Source organism: Bos taurus, chromosome 14 (genome assembly GCF_002263795.3).
Source record: "Bos taurus isolate L1 Dominette 01449 registration number 42190680 breed Hereford chromosome 14, ARS-UCD2.0, whole genome shotgun sequence".
Lineage (NCBI taxonomy): Eukaryota > Metazoa > Chordata > Mammalia > Artiodactyla > Bovidae > Bos > Bos taurus.
The window spans coordinates 54,783,501-54,799,084 of record NC_037341.1 but is presented as its reverse complement, the minus strand read 5'-3'; the positions used below and the strand labels follow the sequence as shown (position 1 = coordinate 54,799,084).

The window sequence follows — 15,584 nt, the reverse complement described above, 5'->3', positions numbered from 1 at the left end:
CCACCTGCAATGCAGGAGATGTGGGTTTGATCCCTGGGTTGGGAAAATCCCCTGAAGGAGGGCATGACAACCAACTTCAGTATTCTTGTCTGGAGAATCCCATGGACAGAGAAGCCTGGTGGGCTACGGTCTATAGGGTTGCACAGAGTTGGATACGACTGAAGTAACTGAGTACACACGCATACCTACCTACCCATATGCTTAAATTTCTTAAAATTCAAGTTTTCAGCCCCAAATTTAGCACGCAAAAACCATGCAGTTTGGGAAGACCTCTGTCTTGTTCATCACTGTATCCTCCAAAACTAAACACTGTACCTGACAGAGGAGACTCAGAAGAATAGTTACTGAGTGAAGGAAGGTACTAAAAGAACTTACAGATATGACTGTGGAAATACCACCAATTTTGGGGAAATCAGAAAGGAAGAGATGTAGCTGGTTGGTGATGAACAAAAAGTACAGAGGTTATCAAAGCAGAGAAACGATAAATCCTGGAAATCACAAACTGCTACATTTGGTGTTGATCTCCAGTAAAACTGTAGGAAAGGTCCCATCATAAGATAAGTAGAAGCCAGAAAGAGAAGTCATATGACTATAGTCATAAAAAAATTTCATTCCTTTCCTGACGGTGCTATGATTTGGGGCGGCCACACAAATGGGTTACCTGGAATTCAGCAGGCAATTAGCCACAACACTTCGGAAAGTCTTATGAACAAGGCTGCCATGGGAACTGGATGGCAGCACAGTTCAGGACCCAAAGGATGTTGACTAATGGATTGCCTGCCAACCTCGAGGGAAATCTCTAGTAATGTGTCACCTGGCTTTGTATCTGCCCTTATCCTATTAACATGCCTTATTAATGACACAGATGAAAGCATGGATGGCCTGGTGCTGATGGCAGACTAGAGATTACACAGACCTTGAAGGGATAACTAATGCAACAGACAACAGAGTCAGACACGAACGTTACTAACCGCTGTGTACTAAAAGCCTACTTAACCTACCTCTGATATTTTCTTGAATCTAAAGACATTTGTTCTAAAGACATACAGGGTGTAAAAGAAGAAACTGAGGTTCTGAGTGGTGATGGAACTTGCTCCAAGTCACGGAGCTGGTAACAGCAGAGCTGGTCAGTCTGACTCCAGAGTTGGCTTTCTTCTTTGTCCACGCTGCTTGGGACCTTGTCATCAGAATTCACAATGATCTAAGATCTGGAAACCAAAATGATAGCATTCAACTCAAATGTGTGTTGAGCTGTGCACAGGCACTCGGGGGAGGAAACAAGAAGTATGGTTCCAGGGCACAAGGCTCTTCTCAGGAGGAGACGAGCTTCAGAGACAAACAACTAGGAGATGAGAGGACATGCTGAGTGCAAGATAGAGAGAGGGCATTAGGGGACCACAGAGGAGGAAGAAACCCTCTCGGCTGTGTGAGCAGAAGAGGGCAGGGACAATGTCAAGGGAGAGATGCCTTGAGCAGTCGGGAGAACGTGATTAAGTGCTGGGGGTACAGAAGGGAGCGGACTTTCGGTGAAGGGGGTGGTATGAACTGAAACCCAGAGGAAGGAAAACACAGGGCATATTTAGCATATATTGAACCCCTTCTTTGGCTGGGATATAGTGATCAGATGAGAAAATGCAGCCACAAAGGTGAGTTGAAGAGAGTTGAAGAATGTAAAGCTATGCTAAGGGCCTATGCTGGGAAAGATTGAAGGCAAAAGGAAAAAAAGGGAAGCAGAGGATGAGATGGTTGGATGGCATCACTGACTCAATGGACGTGAGTCTGAGCAAACTCTGGGAGATACTGAAGGACAGGGAAGCCTGGCGTGCTGCAGAAAGTTGGACATGACTTAGCGACTGAACAACAACAAGGACCTTTACTCTGAAGGCAAGAGGGAGCCATGGCGAGTTTTGAACAGGGCTTTATTATGAATACACTGATGTTTTATGGAGATCTTGCAGCAGTGAAATCTGCAGGAGGGACTGGAGGTGGGAAGGCCAGGCAGGTGACTGTTACAGTTCGGAGCCAGGCTGTATCTAAGGGGGAAAGCACCCTGTCTACAGAGTTCCTCTCCACGTAGCTCTTAGGTTCACAAAGTTAACTGCATAGATTCAAAATCAGTTAAAACCCCAGTTGTACAAAAGGATTTAAAACAGGAAAAGCACAGAGCAAGTTAAATATTAAGAGACACCTCATCTTACCCTGGGTTTCCCTGGTGGCTCAGATGGTAAAGAATTTGCCTGCAATGCAGAAGACCCAAGTTTGACCCCTGGGTTGGGAAGATCCCCTGGAAAAGGGAATGGAAACCTACTCCAGTATTTTTGCTTGGAGAATTACATGGACAGAGGAGTCTGGTGAGCTATAGTCCATGGGATTGCAAAGAGTCGGACACAACTGAGCGACGAACACGTTCATGTTGATCTTATGTTACACACTTGACCGCAGTGCTACCCACACAAAAGAACAACTGAAACGGCCATATGTGCAGTAATTCTCTCTGCCAAACGAAAGGAAAAAATGTTTCTCATATGGCCCGAGGACTATGTGAAAAATTGAATTCTCTAATCAGAATGGATTGACCATGCTCCACGATCAATGCTACCTTCACCACTGTGTAATATTTTCTGGAGAGTAGGCTGTAAGGGGGCTTCCCAGGTGGTGCAGTAGTAAAGAATCCACCTGTCAATGCAGGAGACCCGGGTTTGATCCCTGGGTCAGGAAGATCCCTTGGAGAAGGAAATGGCAACCCACTCCAGTATTCTTCCCTGGAAAATTCCATGGACAAAGGAGCCTGGCAGGCTACAGTCCACGGGGTCACAGAGAATGAGACATGACTGAGCAACTGAGCACGCAATCAATCTTTAACACAAATATTTTTTATTTGCAAGCACAAATGTCAACAAAATAAAAACAAACAAGCTGGGTAAATTCTGGCAATTCCTGGCATCTGTACATAGTGTTAGAACAAAAGCAAGCAAATGGAGCAATGAAAGGTCTCATGGGGTTTGTTTAAATTCAGATGTGTGTTCAAGAAACTAAAGTGAGAATCGGGGAGAGAGGGAAAAATGAAGTCACATGGAAATGTTTCTGGCAAGGACCTGGCAACACAAAAGAGGATATCTGGATGAGTGCAGGGATGGGCTAGGAGGAAAGCAGGTGTGAGGCAGGTGAACCAGCTCTTGCACTCTCGCCCTGGGACACCTGATCAAGGCCAGCAGAGCCTGGCACCTCTGGGGAGGGGACTTCACCCAGAGGCCATGCTCCCACTGCGCCTTCAGAGCTGGGTGCTCCCTGGGCAGAGGCCAGGCATTCTGCAAACAAGCTGAGCTCCCAGCAGCAAGCTCCAAAGGTCACCTCACCCCATTGTTTAACCCACTGAAAACTACTGAGACTCTCAAGCTTCTGAACAAAATGTTTTTGAATGTCCCCCTGAAAATGTTCTCTGCTGGTTCTTGTGTGGTGCCTGGCATTTAAAAAGAATGAAGCTCTCTCACCATCAGATTATGCTCTGCACACAAATTATGCTCTGCATTTCCATGGATTTGTTTAATGGAACCTTCCCCAGGCTCTCAACTCAAAGTGACGTCTGGCACGGAGCACGCGTTCCCCAGCCAACCCTTTGATTGCCCGGCTCCTCTGCCCCACCCCCCGATGCAAGTTAACTTTTAATTCAAGTGTACTCAGTGTTCCTTAGTCTCTCCACCTCTCTCCTCCCCATTCCACACTGTTCTAAGAAAAGCCACAATGGAATGGAAAGGCAAAACAGATTATGAAAAAAAACATTAAGGCCACTCTCTTTAGGACCACTGGACAGTTGTTTGCATGGCAGTGAAATGAAGAGGATAAGTAGGAAGTTTTTTGTTGTTTAGTTGCTAAGTCGTGTCTGACTCTTTGCAACCCCGTGGACTGTAGCCCGCCAGGCTCCTCTGTCCATGGGATTTCCCAGGCAAGAATACTGGAGTGAGTTGCCACTTCCTTCTCTAGGGGATCTTCCTGACTCAGGGATCCAACCCACGTCTCCTGCATTGGCAGGTGGATTCTTTACCACTGAGCCACCAGGGAAGCCCAAGTAGGAAGTCTCCCCAAACAATTAAACAGTGTGTGACTCATTTCTGTGACCTACATCCATAAGCATCCCAAAGGAACAAAACCAACAAGGCTCAAAAGGAACAAACTGACTAAAACTGAATTCCAGTATCTCCTTGGTGTATAGCATCACAAAGATATCTTCCAGGCTCTACAAGGGCATATCCATCTGTCCACAAACATCCAATGAGAACCTCTTAAGTTCTAGGCCCTGTGCGACTTAGGGAGAGCACAAAGGCAGATAGCTCCATGTTTAAATTTTACCCTTGGGCTCCAACATATTTGTAGGGGCACACACCTAAGGTGGTAGAGATTATTTTTAAAATGAAAGGAATTGATAAAACACACATTTCAATGTAGTGGTTACCTCTGGGGAAAGGCCAAGAATGAGATCTGGAAGAGCCTGTAGGCAGCTTCAGTGGTGTAATTCTTACAGCAGAAGATGGGTCACAGTGCCTGCTTTATTATTATTTTCTATAGCTTATATATGGGCTTTCCAAGTGGCACTAGCAGTGAAGAACCCACCTGCCAATACAGGAGATGTCTAGTCAAGGCTATGGTTTTTCCTGTGGTCATGTATGGATGTGAGAGTTGGACTGTGAAGAAAGCTGAGCACCGAAGAATTGATGCTTTTGAACTGTGGTGTTGGAGAAGCCTCTTGAGAGTCCCTTGGACTGCAAGGAGATCCAACCAGTCCATTCTAAAGGAGATCAGTCCTGGGTGTTCTTTGGAAAGAATGATGCTAAAGCTGAAACTCCAGTACTTTGGCCACCTCATGCGAAGAGTTGACTCATTGGAAAAGACTCTGATGCTGGGAGGGATTAGGGGCAGGAGGAGAAGGAGACGACAGAGGATGAGATGGCTGGATGGCATCACCGACTCGATAGATGTGAGTTTGAGTGAACTCTGGGAGTTGGTGATGGACAGGGAGGCCTGGCGTGCTGTGATTCATGGGGTTGCAAAGAGTCGGACACGACTGAGTGACTGAACTGAACTGAAGAGATGTGGATTGGCTTCCTAGGTCAGGAAGATCCCCTGGAGGATGGAATGGAAATCTACTCCAGCATTCTTGCCGGGAGAATCCCATGGACAGAGAAGCCTGGTGGGCTGTAGTCCATGGGGTCACAAAGAGTCTGACACGACAGAGCAACTTAGAATGGCACAGCATGGCATAGCTTACACATGTTATATCTGTTCTTTATGGGCAGTATATTAAATACATAATATTTAAAAAGAAAGAAACAAGGCAGCATGAATTATTTAAAATAAAAACAAAATGTGGGGGATGGCAAGAATGAAAGAAGGAAGGAAAGAAGGGGAAAAACATGGTCCACATCCTAAAGAGGCTCACATCCTAGCAGAGGAAAGACTCATGTTAACTGCAACATGGTAGCCATGACAATAGAACTTAAACTCCAAAGGAAGTACACGGGGCTTCCCTGGTGGCTCAGTAGTAAAGAATCCACCTGCCAATGCAGGAGACTTGGGTTGGAGCCCTGGGTCAGGAAGATTCTCTGGAGAAGGAAATGGCAACCTACTCTATTATTCTTGCTTGGGAAATCCCATGGATAGAGAAGCCAGGCGGGCTACAGTCCCTGGGGATCTTAAAAGAGTGGGACATGACTTAGCAGGTAAAGCATAACAAGAAAGTATGTAGTACTAAAGTTAACAGCAATGGCATGTAAAATTCAGATCCTTGAGTGTCTTCACACTTAAAAACCTAGTTTTACCCTTTCTAAGTGTCAATCTAGCATTACTTCCCCGAGACCCTTCCCAGAACTCCAAAGTCTGGGTTCCATGGTCCTCCTCGGTACACTCAGGGGACTCAGCACCTTCCCCAGAAACACATCACATCCCACACATATGTGGCGCTCCTGGCTTACTGTTGTATTCCCGTGCCTGGCTCACTGGCTGGCACATCAATAAAGAGTTGCTGAAACAACAAATGAGGAGCATTACTGGGTTGCCTGGAGAATCCCATGGACAGAGGAGCCTGACGGGCTACAGTCCACGGGGTTGCAAACAGTCGGACACGACTGAAGCAACTTAGCACACATACACACACTGGGTTCAGATCTGTTAAGTGGTGACTGAGACAGAAGAGAAAAGAAAGGCTGGAAATGCAAAGCTGGAGAATCTCATCCCAAACTCAAGAAGGCCCCAGCTCTGCACAGACAAAACCCCTCCACTATCCCTGGTAAGCTGGGCTCGGCCATATAGGAGACCATGGCATGGCCCATAGATCCTGAACTACTGCTCTCTACTGCACTAAAGAGGACCAAAGCCCCTCAGCCTGAATCCTCTGCTTCCTCTGCAAACACGGGGGGGAAAGCACTGAAGTCAGGTAGGAACCCAGGATCAGGTTCAGGCACAGCCTCCATCTCTCAAGAACAGTCAGGCCCGCCAGTCGCCGGGGCAGAAATCAGATCTTCCTGGCAGAGGCTTGCAGAGCCTGCGTTATCTCAGCCACAAGGGTGAGCACAAGAAGCAAAACCTGCAGGAAGATCCAGTTTCCCTGAATAATGTTGCCACCACACAGGACAAGGGAACAGCCCTCCCTCTGAAACTGCTGTAAACTCCCTCAGATAAAAAAGGACTCAGCAAACAGAACTGCCAACTGAGACCTCAGAATGCTCCTCAGATGTCCACAGAAGGACGTGATCCCCAACTCATGACAGCAGCTCCAGTCACCTAACAAACGCTCGACAAATTGTGCATCGTCGAAGCATGTGCCTGTCTGACTAAAGACAGTGGAAAAGGAAAGCGGGGATTATGTTGTCACAGACCAGTGTCATATAGATAAAAGGTGGCCGTGCTAGTGGGATGTTGTTATGGATTTGATTTTTGCCTTGAAATATTCCAAGAGAAGTCTTATTCTAGCTTCATTACTTGAGTGATATTGCATCTGAAATTAGGTTTAGCAAAATATATTTAGTTCTATGTTTGGACAGATAGTGAGTCCCAGGTCTCAACCTCTAGAGACCTCATATTAAATCACCTTCTACAAATGTCCGCCCCTTTTTTTCCATTCAAGCAAATTGGTATAGCCCTTATTCCACATGCCACGTTCTTTCCAGGGCAAACAGATGGAAGGAAGAGAACATGCCAGAAAGAAGAAATGGAAAATGAACATGACATTGTAATGAAAATAAAACTGCAAAATATTATCTGGGTCAACTCTTCATGTGTTTTAAAATCAGCACCAGCAGGCTCTGCACATATGGCATTGGCTTTACTCTTTTTTTTGGTTCGGATGTCACAGAGGATTAGTGCAAAAGGAAAAACCCCAGCATGGGGCCTATTTTTATACAGATTAATCAATCATTTCCCTTTCCTTTCCTTTCTAATCACTCCCAAAACTCAACTTAATGAAACGGCTCTCATTCAAAATATGTCATTTATTGCACTCTGAATGGAAAACTTTTCAGGAAAGGAAGTGAGCTTAGAATCTGAACCTAAGTTTTTAAATGTCACATTTTTAATTCAAGGTATAACTATTAACTACACTTAGCTATAGCCCAGCCCCTTTTAGCTTACATATCTGCTGTGGACTCTTACATATCCGTTAGTGGCAGCAAAATGAATTGGCAAACATTTCCTTGTGTAGATCTAGATACGGCCATTTGACAAAAACAGAAAGCCACACATTTGAAAAGAAAAAACTACTGCACATCTCACGTTTTGTTTTGTTGTCTACATTTTCAAGTACATTGAATGTCATAATTTCCATCAGAAAACCAAGCACCAAGCACACGGTTAGGTTCTTAGTATTTGCTAGAAAATTTGATAAGCTGAATGGAATCAAACCAAAGAACTGTTCAAACTCTTCAATACACGCTCCCTTAACTACAAGTGATTGTAAAAATGATCATAACGATGCTTACAGTAATCATAATACAACAGCAGTGACTATTTAGTATATGTCATGTGCTACTGATGGTGTCACTGAATTTTCAAAGTAGCTTTATGTCATAGGTACTATTATTAGTTCAGTATATAGATGAGGGACAGGGAGGCCTGGCGTGCTGCGGTTCATGGGGTTGAAAAGAGTTGGACACAACTGAGCGACTTAACTGAACTGATATAGATGAGGAAACAGCAAATTCCAGTATTTTGAGGCTGAAAAAATTCCCATACTCTGCTGGTTTGCAGAGATGGGCAGGAGAATTTGTCACAGACACACTGAAAACGAGAAATGGAGCCTATAATACCGAAAGTGAAAGTGGAAGTCGCTTAGTCGTGTCCAACTCTTTGCAACCCCATGGACTATACAGTCCATGGAATTCTCCATTCCAGAATACTGGAGTGGGTAGCTCTTCCCTTCTCCAGGGGATCTTCCCAACCCAGGGATCGAACCCAGGTCTCTCGCATTGCAGGCAGATTCTTTACCAGCTGAGCCACAACTAATGAGGTGAGAAATTTTGCAGAAAGTGTCATCGACATTGTTTCCATGTCTTTAAAGCCATGATCACTACAGAGTGTATCATGAACTTTTATTTGTCTGCTGCCCCTTTGATGAGTGGAAATTATATTTATAAAATATTAAGACAGTGACCTAAAGTCTGACCTCAGTGACAAAATCAGAGCCAGAGGAGTCACCAGGACATTCACATCCTCAAAGGGTGGTGACTTTTCATCATTTGGGGCAATTAAAATTGAGCCATGACTAACAGCTGGAAGAGATGACATTACACCAGTTCTCCTCTACATGAATGGTTAGTCATGAGTACAGAAAATAAGAGACATTTACAATCTAGCGTGACAGTCTGTGCTCACTGTTCTATATAACTAAAAATGAATCACTCTTACACCAGTACAGTGTATATTCTGCTTTTTGTCTAGAGCTGCTAGACGCCAGCTACCTACTGTGGACAGTCTGAAGATCTAATTTAATGTAATTTTAGAATTACTGAACTAAGTTGGGGTAACCATACGTATAGTCTTTTGTTTCCACTCATTAATTTTAACACCACAGGCATTAATCATTCACCCAGCAGATGAAAATTGCTCTAAGATGACTCATGTGTTTTACAACATTGCAAACCCAACCCTTATGCTCTTGGAAGGTACAAGAAAGTGGAAATGTTAGAGCAAATCATTAATAAACACAAAATTCTTCCCCATCCAAATTCCACGGACCTGAAGAGTTTCTGAATTTTTCCTGAACACTATATGAGAAAAATAAATTAAAACTGGCTAGAGAGATGGTCTCTGAGTAATTTCCATGGTGAACTGGCAGAGATGAGCACATAAGCAAGATCACTCTTGATAATAAATACATCGAGTCTCAGCCTACACAGAGGCCCCATTGCACACTGTGTGCAGGGCCAATTAGCATTAATTGTGCCTGTGCTCGTCTATTCCCATAGCACGTCACTGGGCAAGGACAAGCTCTGCATTTACAAATGCAGCATGCAAGGCGAGAGTTAGGAGAGCATTCTCAAGTGTGATCATCCATGTCCATCTTTTCCCATTTGCCTCAAACGGCAGATTCACAAATGACAAGGGGTATTTAAAACAATATAGGTGTGTATTTTTCAAAGTTTAGTTTCAGACTCTGCATTCAGGATATCTGAAAGGCAGACGGTTGAAAATTTGTTTCCAGACTACATTTTTAGCCTACCACAAGTAACTTGACACACACATATACACAAAGAACGTATCCTCTGGGATCCAATATAATTATTTACTTACTGTGACTAATATGACTTACTTAGAAGATAAGCTCCGTAGACTTTCATGGCAAACACTGCCTCTGCAAACAGCCTCCCACCACAGGCTGGGGTATGTCTTGTGCAGAAATACAGTATGTGCAGCTCAGCTCATCTCTCCGTGGAGTACAGTCTCAGAGTGGGGTATCCATGGAGACTGAGCCTCCTACTTGTACAGGGCAAGGAAGTTACTCTGCTGGGCACCATAGCAACAGGAGGCAGAGGGGAGGCTGGCCAATCAGGAGAGAGCACAAGAGCTTCTCCCTGGTGACTGCAGCATTTCAAATGAAACCATCGCCCTCATGAATGGACACAAAGCATTTAAGGAAACATCAAATTGTCAAACAGAGGTAAAGGCCTACAGGACAGTCAAGGCTAATCTTTGACAATTATAGAGCAACACTTAAGAGCCTTTATATCCCAAAGAGCAAGGAAGAAATTACATCAAAACCCAACACATTCCTACATGTAATGGCAAGCACGTGACACTTTGAGGAAATTTTTCAGTGTACTTCCTGACTTCCAGCTATTTAAATATGCAAGGCACTTCACAGTTCTCTCTGGGAGGGAGGACCAGGAGACAATCATTGTTCTCAAGGGAGAAAATGAATTGAAGGCTGTCTGAGACAACTGTTAGCACAGTGTTTCCAAACAGGAGTTTGCTCAGAGCCAAGATGTTTATTAAGCATCCAGAAAAGCCCTTTATTATATTAGAATAATTCTTACTAAGAAAGTAACTGTGATAAATAGGACCAATGCAAACAAGATGGGAAGCGGGCATTCAAATACCTTAAAGTTGAGCTATTTGTAAACTTTGCTCATTTAATCACCATAATGATCATTTACTGAGCACACACTGCAGAACAGGAAAATACGGTAACTACAAACACTTGCCAAATGCTGACACTGATTTTTGCAAAGGTGTAAGACGTGCACGTTTACCTCTCAGCATCGTGCAGTATTTACTCGATGCACATACAGGCATATCTCACCTTACTGTGTTTTGTTGTATTGTGCTTCGCAGATACTGCATTTTTTAAAAACCTGAAGGTATGTGGTACTGTGAGTTGTCAGATGACGGTCTGCATATGATAGCATAAAGTATTTTTAAATGTATATATTTTTAGACCCAATGCTATTGCACATTTCATATACTACAGTAGAGAGTAAATATAACTTTTATACACTTTAGGAAACCAAAAAATTCACATGACTCACTTCATTGCAATATTCACTTGACTGCAGTGGTCTGGAACCAAACCCACAAAATCTCTAAGGTAGGCCTGTACTCTGTTACATACGTAACATGTTTTATTGTTGGGGGCCAGAGTGAGGTACTCCGCCCGTGGCAAAGGTCATGAGGAAGGAGGCTCGACATACACAAAGGCGGGATCGAGCCTCAGAGTCCCCCTGGAAATCCTCGAGCAACTACCCCCATAACCAGAGCCTGCCTACTTTACTACTTTGTGCTCTCACCTACACCTCTGACTTTACAGGGGGCTGTCCCCCACCACCTCTTTTGGAGAAGGAGTTAACCTAGAGCTCCAGTTAATAAAAACTCCTGGGCGTGACAAGAGTGTTTTAACCTACAAACTCCTCTGAAGGTTCTCTGGCCTGCCTGACAGGCTTGTCCAGCCACATGTGATTGCTCACAGCCTCCCAACCATGAGAGGCACAAGATGCTTTAAACCTTCTAAAAACAGGTTCCTTAGAAAAGTTAGAAAACTATTAGTATAAGTATAGTGGGCTGATTAGAAATTGTATTGGTGAAGGGTTTTTCATTTGTTGAGCCAATGTTTGTTGCTAAGTCTCCATATCCCCTGCCCTTACACACATTAATGAATATATAGAAGAAATAAGTATTAACCTTTGATATTAATCACGTTGGACCTTAGGCTAAGTAAATTCTTTCCTTAACTAAAACCCACTACACCCTCACCCTATAGGAATGTAACTTTATTTGGGTGGCGTCTGTTTTAAGAATAATCACCCCTGGAGAAATAAGTGTCCTGGTTGACTGACCACTGTCACAAGGAGAGGGTCATAAATTGTCAGCAGGCCCCCTGCCAGAAGATGATGTAACACCCCTAAGACCTCTGTATACATTTGTATGAAGCACCTGACTTTGATAAAAGTCAGGACTGCTGACCCCACGTGACTTTTGCATAACATCTCAGTGTATAAATGTAGACCATGTAAAATAAAGAATTGGGATCAGTTTCTCGAAATACTGGTCTCCCCATGTCGCTCTCTCTCTCATTCTGGCTGAGTCTCCATCTGGAGCGCGGAACCCACCATGCTTACTAATTATGCCTGGGCTTCTAAGATCCGACCGGGGAGGCCTCAGTGTCTCCTCTCCTTCGGGAGAACGGAAGGATGCCTGCGGCCTACGTAAGTGGTGCAAGCTTCTTGTCTTGAAGTTTTATTGGTCTCCCACGTAAACCAAGCTACTCAGCCTCTTTTCTCCACTGAATTTTCCTACTGAGCTATCCTTATTCTATTACTCTTTATATCTTTAATTAATATCTAATTGAAGCTATTGTATCCTGACCCTCGCCGACGCTGTCCCCGCTTCGAATACCCTGGATCAGCCGGGGCTGGACCCCGGCATTTTATGATTCTCACAGCAACATAAGAAAGATAAGTAGTAATTATTCCTCCATATGACAAAAGAGAAATCATTTCCTCATATTTACAAAAGAAACTATCTGGCATATGAACTCCCCTGTCTCCCACTGCTTGGCAAGTGACGTGGTGCACCCTATTCAATACCTAAATATAAGGTGAGGCACTCTCTTCCCACAATTACCTCACACAAAAGCAAGCTCCTTATTTTAAAGTCTTTCCAAAGCCTCTTATTATAGAGATCTCTCTTATAATTACCTTCTTTGAACAAAAAGTATCATTTGAAAAAGACACAGGGGACTGAATCGACCTCAATCAGTATTGTTTTGGGCTGCCTTCAGGGGTCGACTGACGGGATTATTTAAAATGAAAGGGGCCAAGAAATTCAAAAGCAGATTTTGTAATTATTCCTGTGGTATGACTGGTATGACTCCTCCAGCCTTTTTTAAAGATCAGCTTAAATAGCAGTGTCGTTCAGTCGCTAAGTCGTGTCTGACTCTTTGCAATCCCATGGACCGCAGCACGCCTGGTCTCCCTTGTCCCTCACTGTGTCCCTGAGTATGCCCAAGTGCATGTCCATTGAATCGGTGATGCCATCCAACAATCTCATGCTCTGCTGCTTCTGCTATTAAATAGCAATAATCAAAGGTTAAGTTGTGGAGATTGAAAAAAAAAAAAAAACATACTCTTTGCTAACTGGACTCAGTAACTGAATAGCTTTGGGTATTGATGGATACCGACATTGCATTTACAGGGGAACAGAAAAACCAGCTGCCCCCACGCTCTCCATGGGTGCTGTGATGGTCTGCTAGCTGTCGTCCAATGTCCATCCCCATTCTTTCCTTCTTCCATAATAATAGATGCCCAGCTGACTCAGATGTCCTGGGATATAATTGGAAATGACGTGTGCCACTTCTGTGCCCTGACGGTAGAGTGATTGGGTGAGTATCCCCTGGTCCCTCTCTCCCTCCTTCTTCCTGGAGAAGGACAGCCGACCTGACACGCTGCCTACCAGCCTCAGTCCCCCAAACACCTAGGGACTGTTTTATGACGAAGATCAGCTTCTGTCTAGTTTTTAACCTCTGGATTTGGGAGCCTTTTTTTACATTAACTTAACAGCTACCCTCACAGTACTCATAGGCTTGAAAATAATGTTCAATGAGAGCTCCAGATATGAATTCAAAATGGCTTTGTATCAAACAAATTGGGCAGAAGTGAAGATAACTTGCTCTGGAAAAGACATTGGAAAAGACACCTGAGTTGAAAACTAGCTCCAGGGATGAGGAGGGCAATAAATTTTTTATATTAATGATGAATAACAAGATTCCTGCTTCTAAATAAATAATAGAGTATACATTTGTATGTTTAACTAAAAAAATAAATTTAAAAAACCTACCAGCTATTGACTATTTCATCCATCTCTAAAGGTTTATGCAAGTTAGCAAATAAAACATTTTTAATCTCATTAGGAAAATGCAGGACCTTGTATTCTCTCATATACACTGTTTCCTACACTTGGCTCTGTTTTCACTGCCTTCTCCTTCATTAACCTGCTTCCAGTTTCATCTCTTGAAAATGCAGGCTCCTCAGAGCAACCAAAAGGGCCTTGAACATATACACTAAATTGTGTTGCGTTGAGAGCATGCTCAGTTGTGTCTGACTCTGTGCTCTATGGACTGTAGCCCACCAGGCTCCTCTGTCCAGGGAATTTTCCTGTCCTAGGGGTGGAACCTGCATCTCCTGTGACTCCTGCGTTGGCAGGCAGATTCTTTATCACTGAGCCACCTGGGAAACCCATATATTAAATTATGTCTCTCTCAAAACTGGCCAGTAGGTTCCCATTGTTTGATGCAGACTTCACCTGCAATTACTCTTTCTTCTTCCTAGCTCACTGCTTCACTCACTGTCCCTGCAAACCCTCCGCAAGTGCAAAGGAATATGACTAAGTTCTCAGCTCAAATGTCACCTCCCCAGACACTCCCTGCCCAATGCTCATCACTGGCTATAGCCTTCCCTTTTAAGTGTCACTATCTGAACTTATCTTGTTTGTCTGCCTGTGTATCAGCCATCTCCCTATATCAGGCAGGTTCCAAGAGAACAGGCATCTCGTTTGTTTTTTCCCCTCCTTCTGTCCTGAAAGCCTGGAACAATGGTGTCAGCACAGAATAAATGCTTTGTAAATGCTTGTTGAGTGAATGAGTGAAAGCTGGTCAATCAGTGTACAGCCAGGATTCAAACTGAAGTTGAGCAGAACCCTTATAGGTGGTGAAGTGAGTGAGGTTTGCTGTCTTTTAGGCTCCTACACAAAAATCACCTTCCTGCAAAGCCACAGACATTCTAGTCCATGTAATGGATTTGAATTGAAAACGTCTTGGATTGTAAGTCCACTGTGGCCAGTTTCCTGAAGCTCACCTCACTTAACTGTGACCTGCAGCAACACTGCCTACTGCTTGGCTGCTGTTAGACACAGGTTCAGGTGGTAGAAGACTGTAATTCACTGAATTACCCCAACAAACTTACTTAAGTTTGGTTCAACACATAACTTCCACCAGTAGCCCAGTCCACCCAAACGCCACCCACCTAATTATACAGACAAAGAAGACAGAGAAGTCAGGGTACTTTTCCCTCTACCTCCTTTCTTGTTAGGCACATTGTTTTGCTGGGTTTCCCTAGTGGCTCAGATGGTAAAAATCTGCCCGCAATGCAGGGAGACCCAGGTTCGATCCCTGGGTCGGGAAGATTCACTGGAGGGGACACGGCAACCCGCTCCAGTACTCTTGCCTGGGAAATCCCATGGACAGAGGGGCCTAGTAGCCTACAGTCCAGTCAGTCAGCTCAGTTGTGTCTGACTCTTTTTGACCCCGTGGGCTGTAGCACGTCATGGACTACAGTCCACGGGGTTGCAAAGAGTCAGACATGACTGAGCAGCTAACACTTTGCCACCAAAGTGCATGGTTCCCTCACATGCAGCCTGGGAATTCTCTGGCTCTGGGTTCTGGTACCTTGACCTTTCTCTGCCTCTTCACGACAGGGAAGGACTCCAAGCTGTTGCCATTCCCATACTGGTTGTGCTATATGCTAAGTCGCTTCAGTTGTGTCTGACTCTTTGCAACCCTATGGACTATAACCCTCCAGGCTCCCCTGTCCCTGGGATTCTCCAGGCAA

The 15,584-nt window shown here is 44.2% G+C and overlaps 1 protein-coding gene across 9 annotated transcripts in view; it reads right to left on the bottom strand.

Annotated features, from left to right (window-relative positions):
• The window catches only part of SYBU (syntabulin), a 129,340-nt gene that overhangs the window by 34,756 nt on the left and 79,000 nt on the right, over positions 1-15,584 (bottom strand). Inside the window, 1 exon segment of one of the 9 annotated variants that reach the window (NM_001076511.2) lies at positions 9,797-9,935. The exons of the other annotated variants lie outside the window; for them this stretch is intronic. Coding sequence (NP_001069979.1) covers positions 9,797-9,824 — 28 coding nt within the window. The 5' untranslated portion in view covers positions 9,825-9,935. 9 annotated transcript variants of the gene reach the window in all.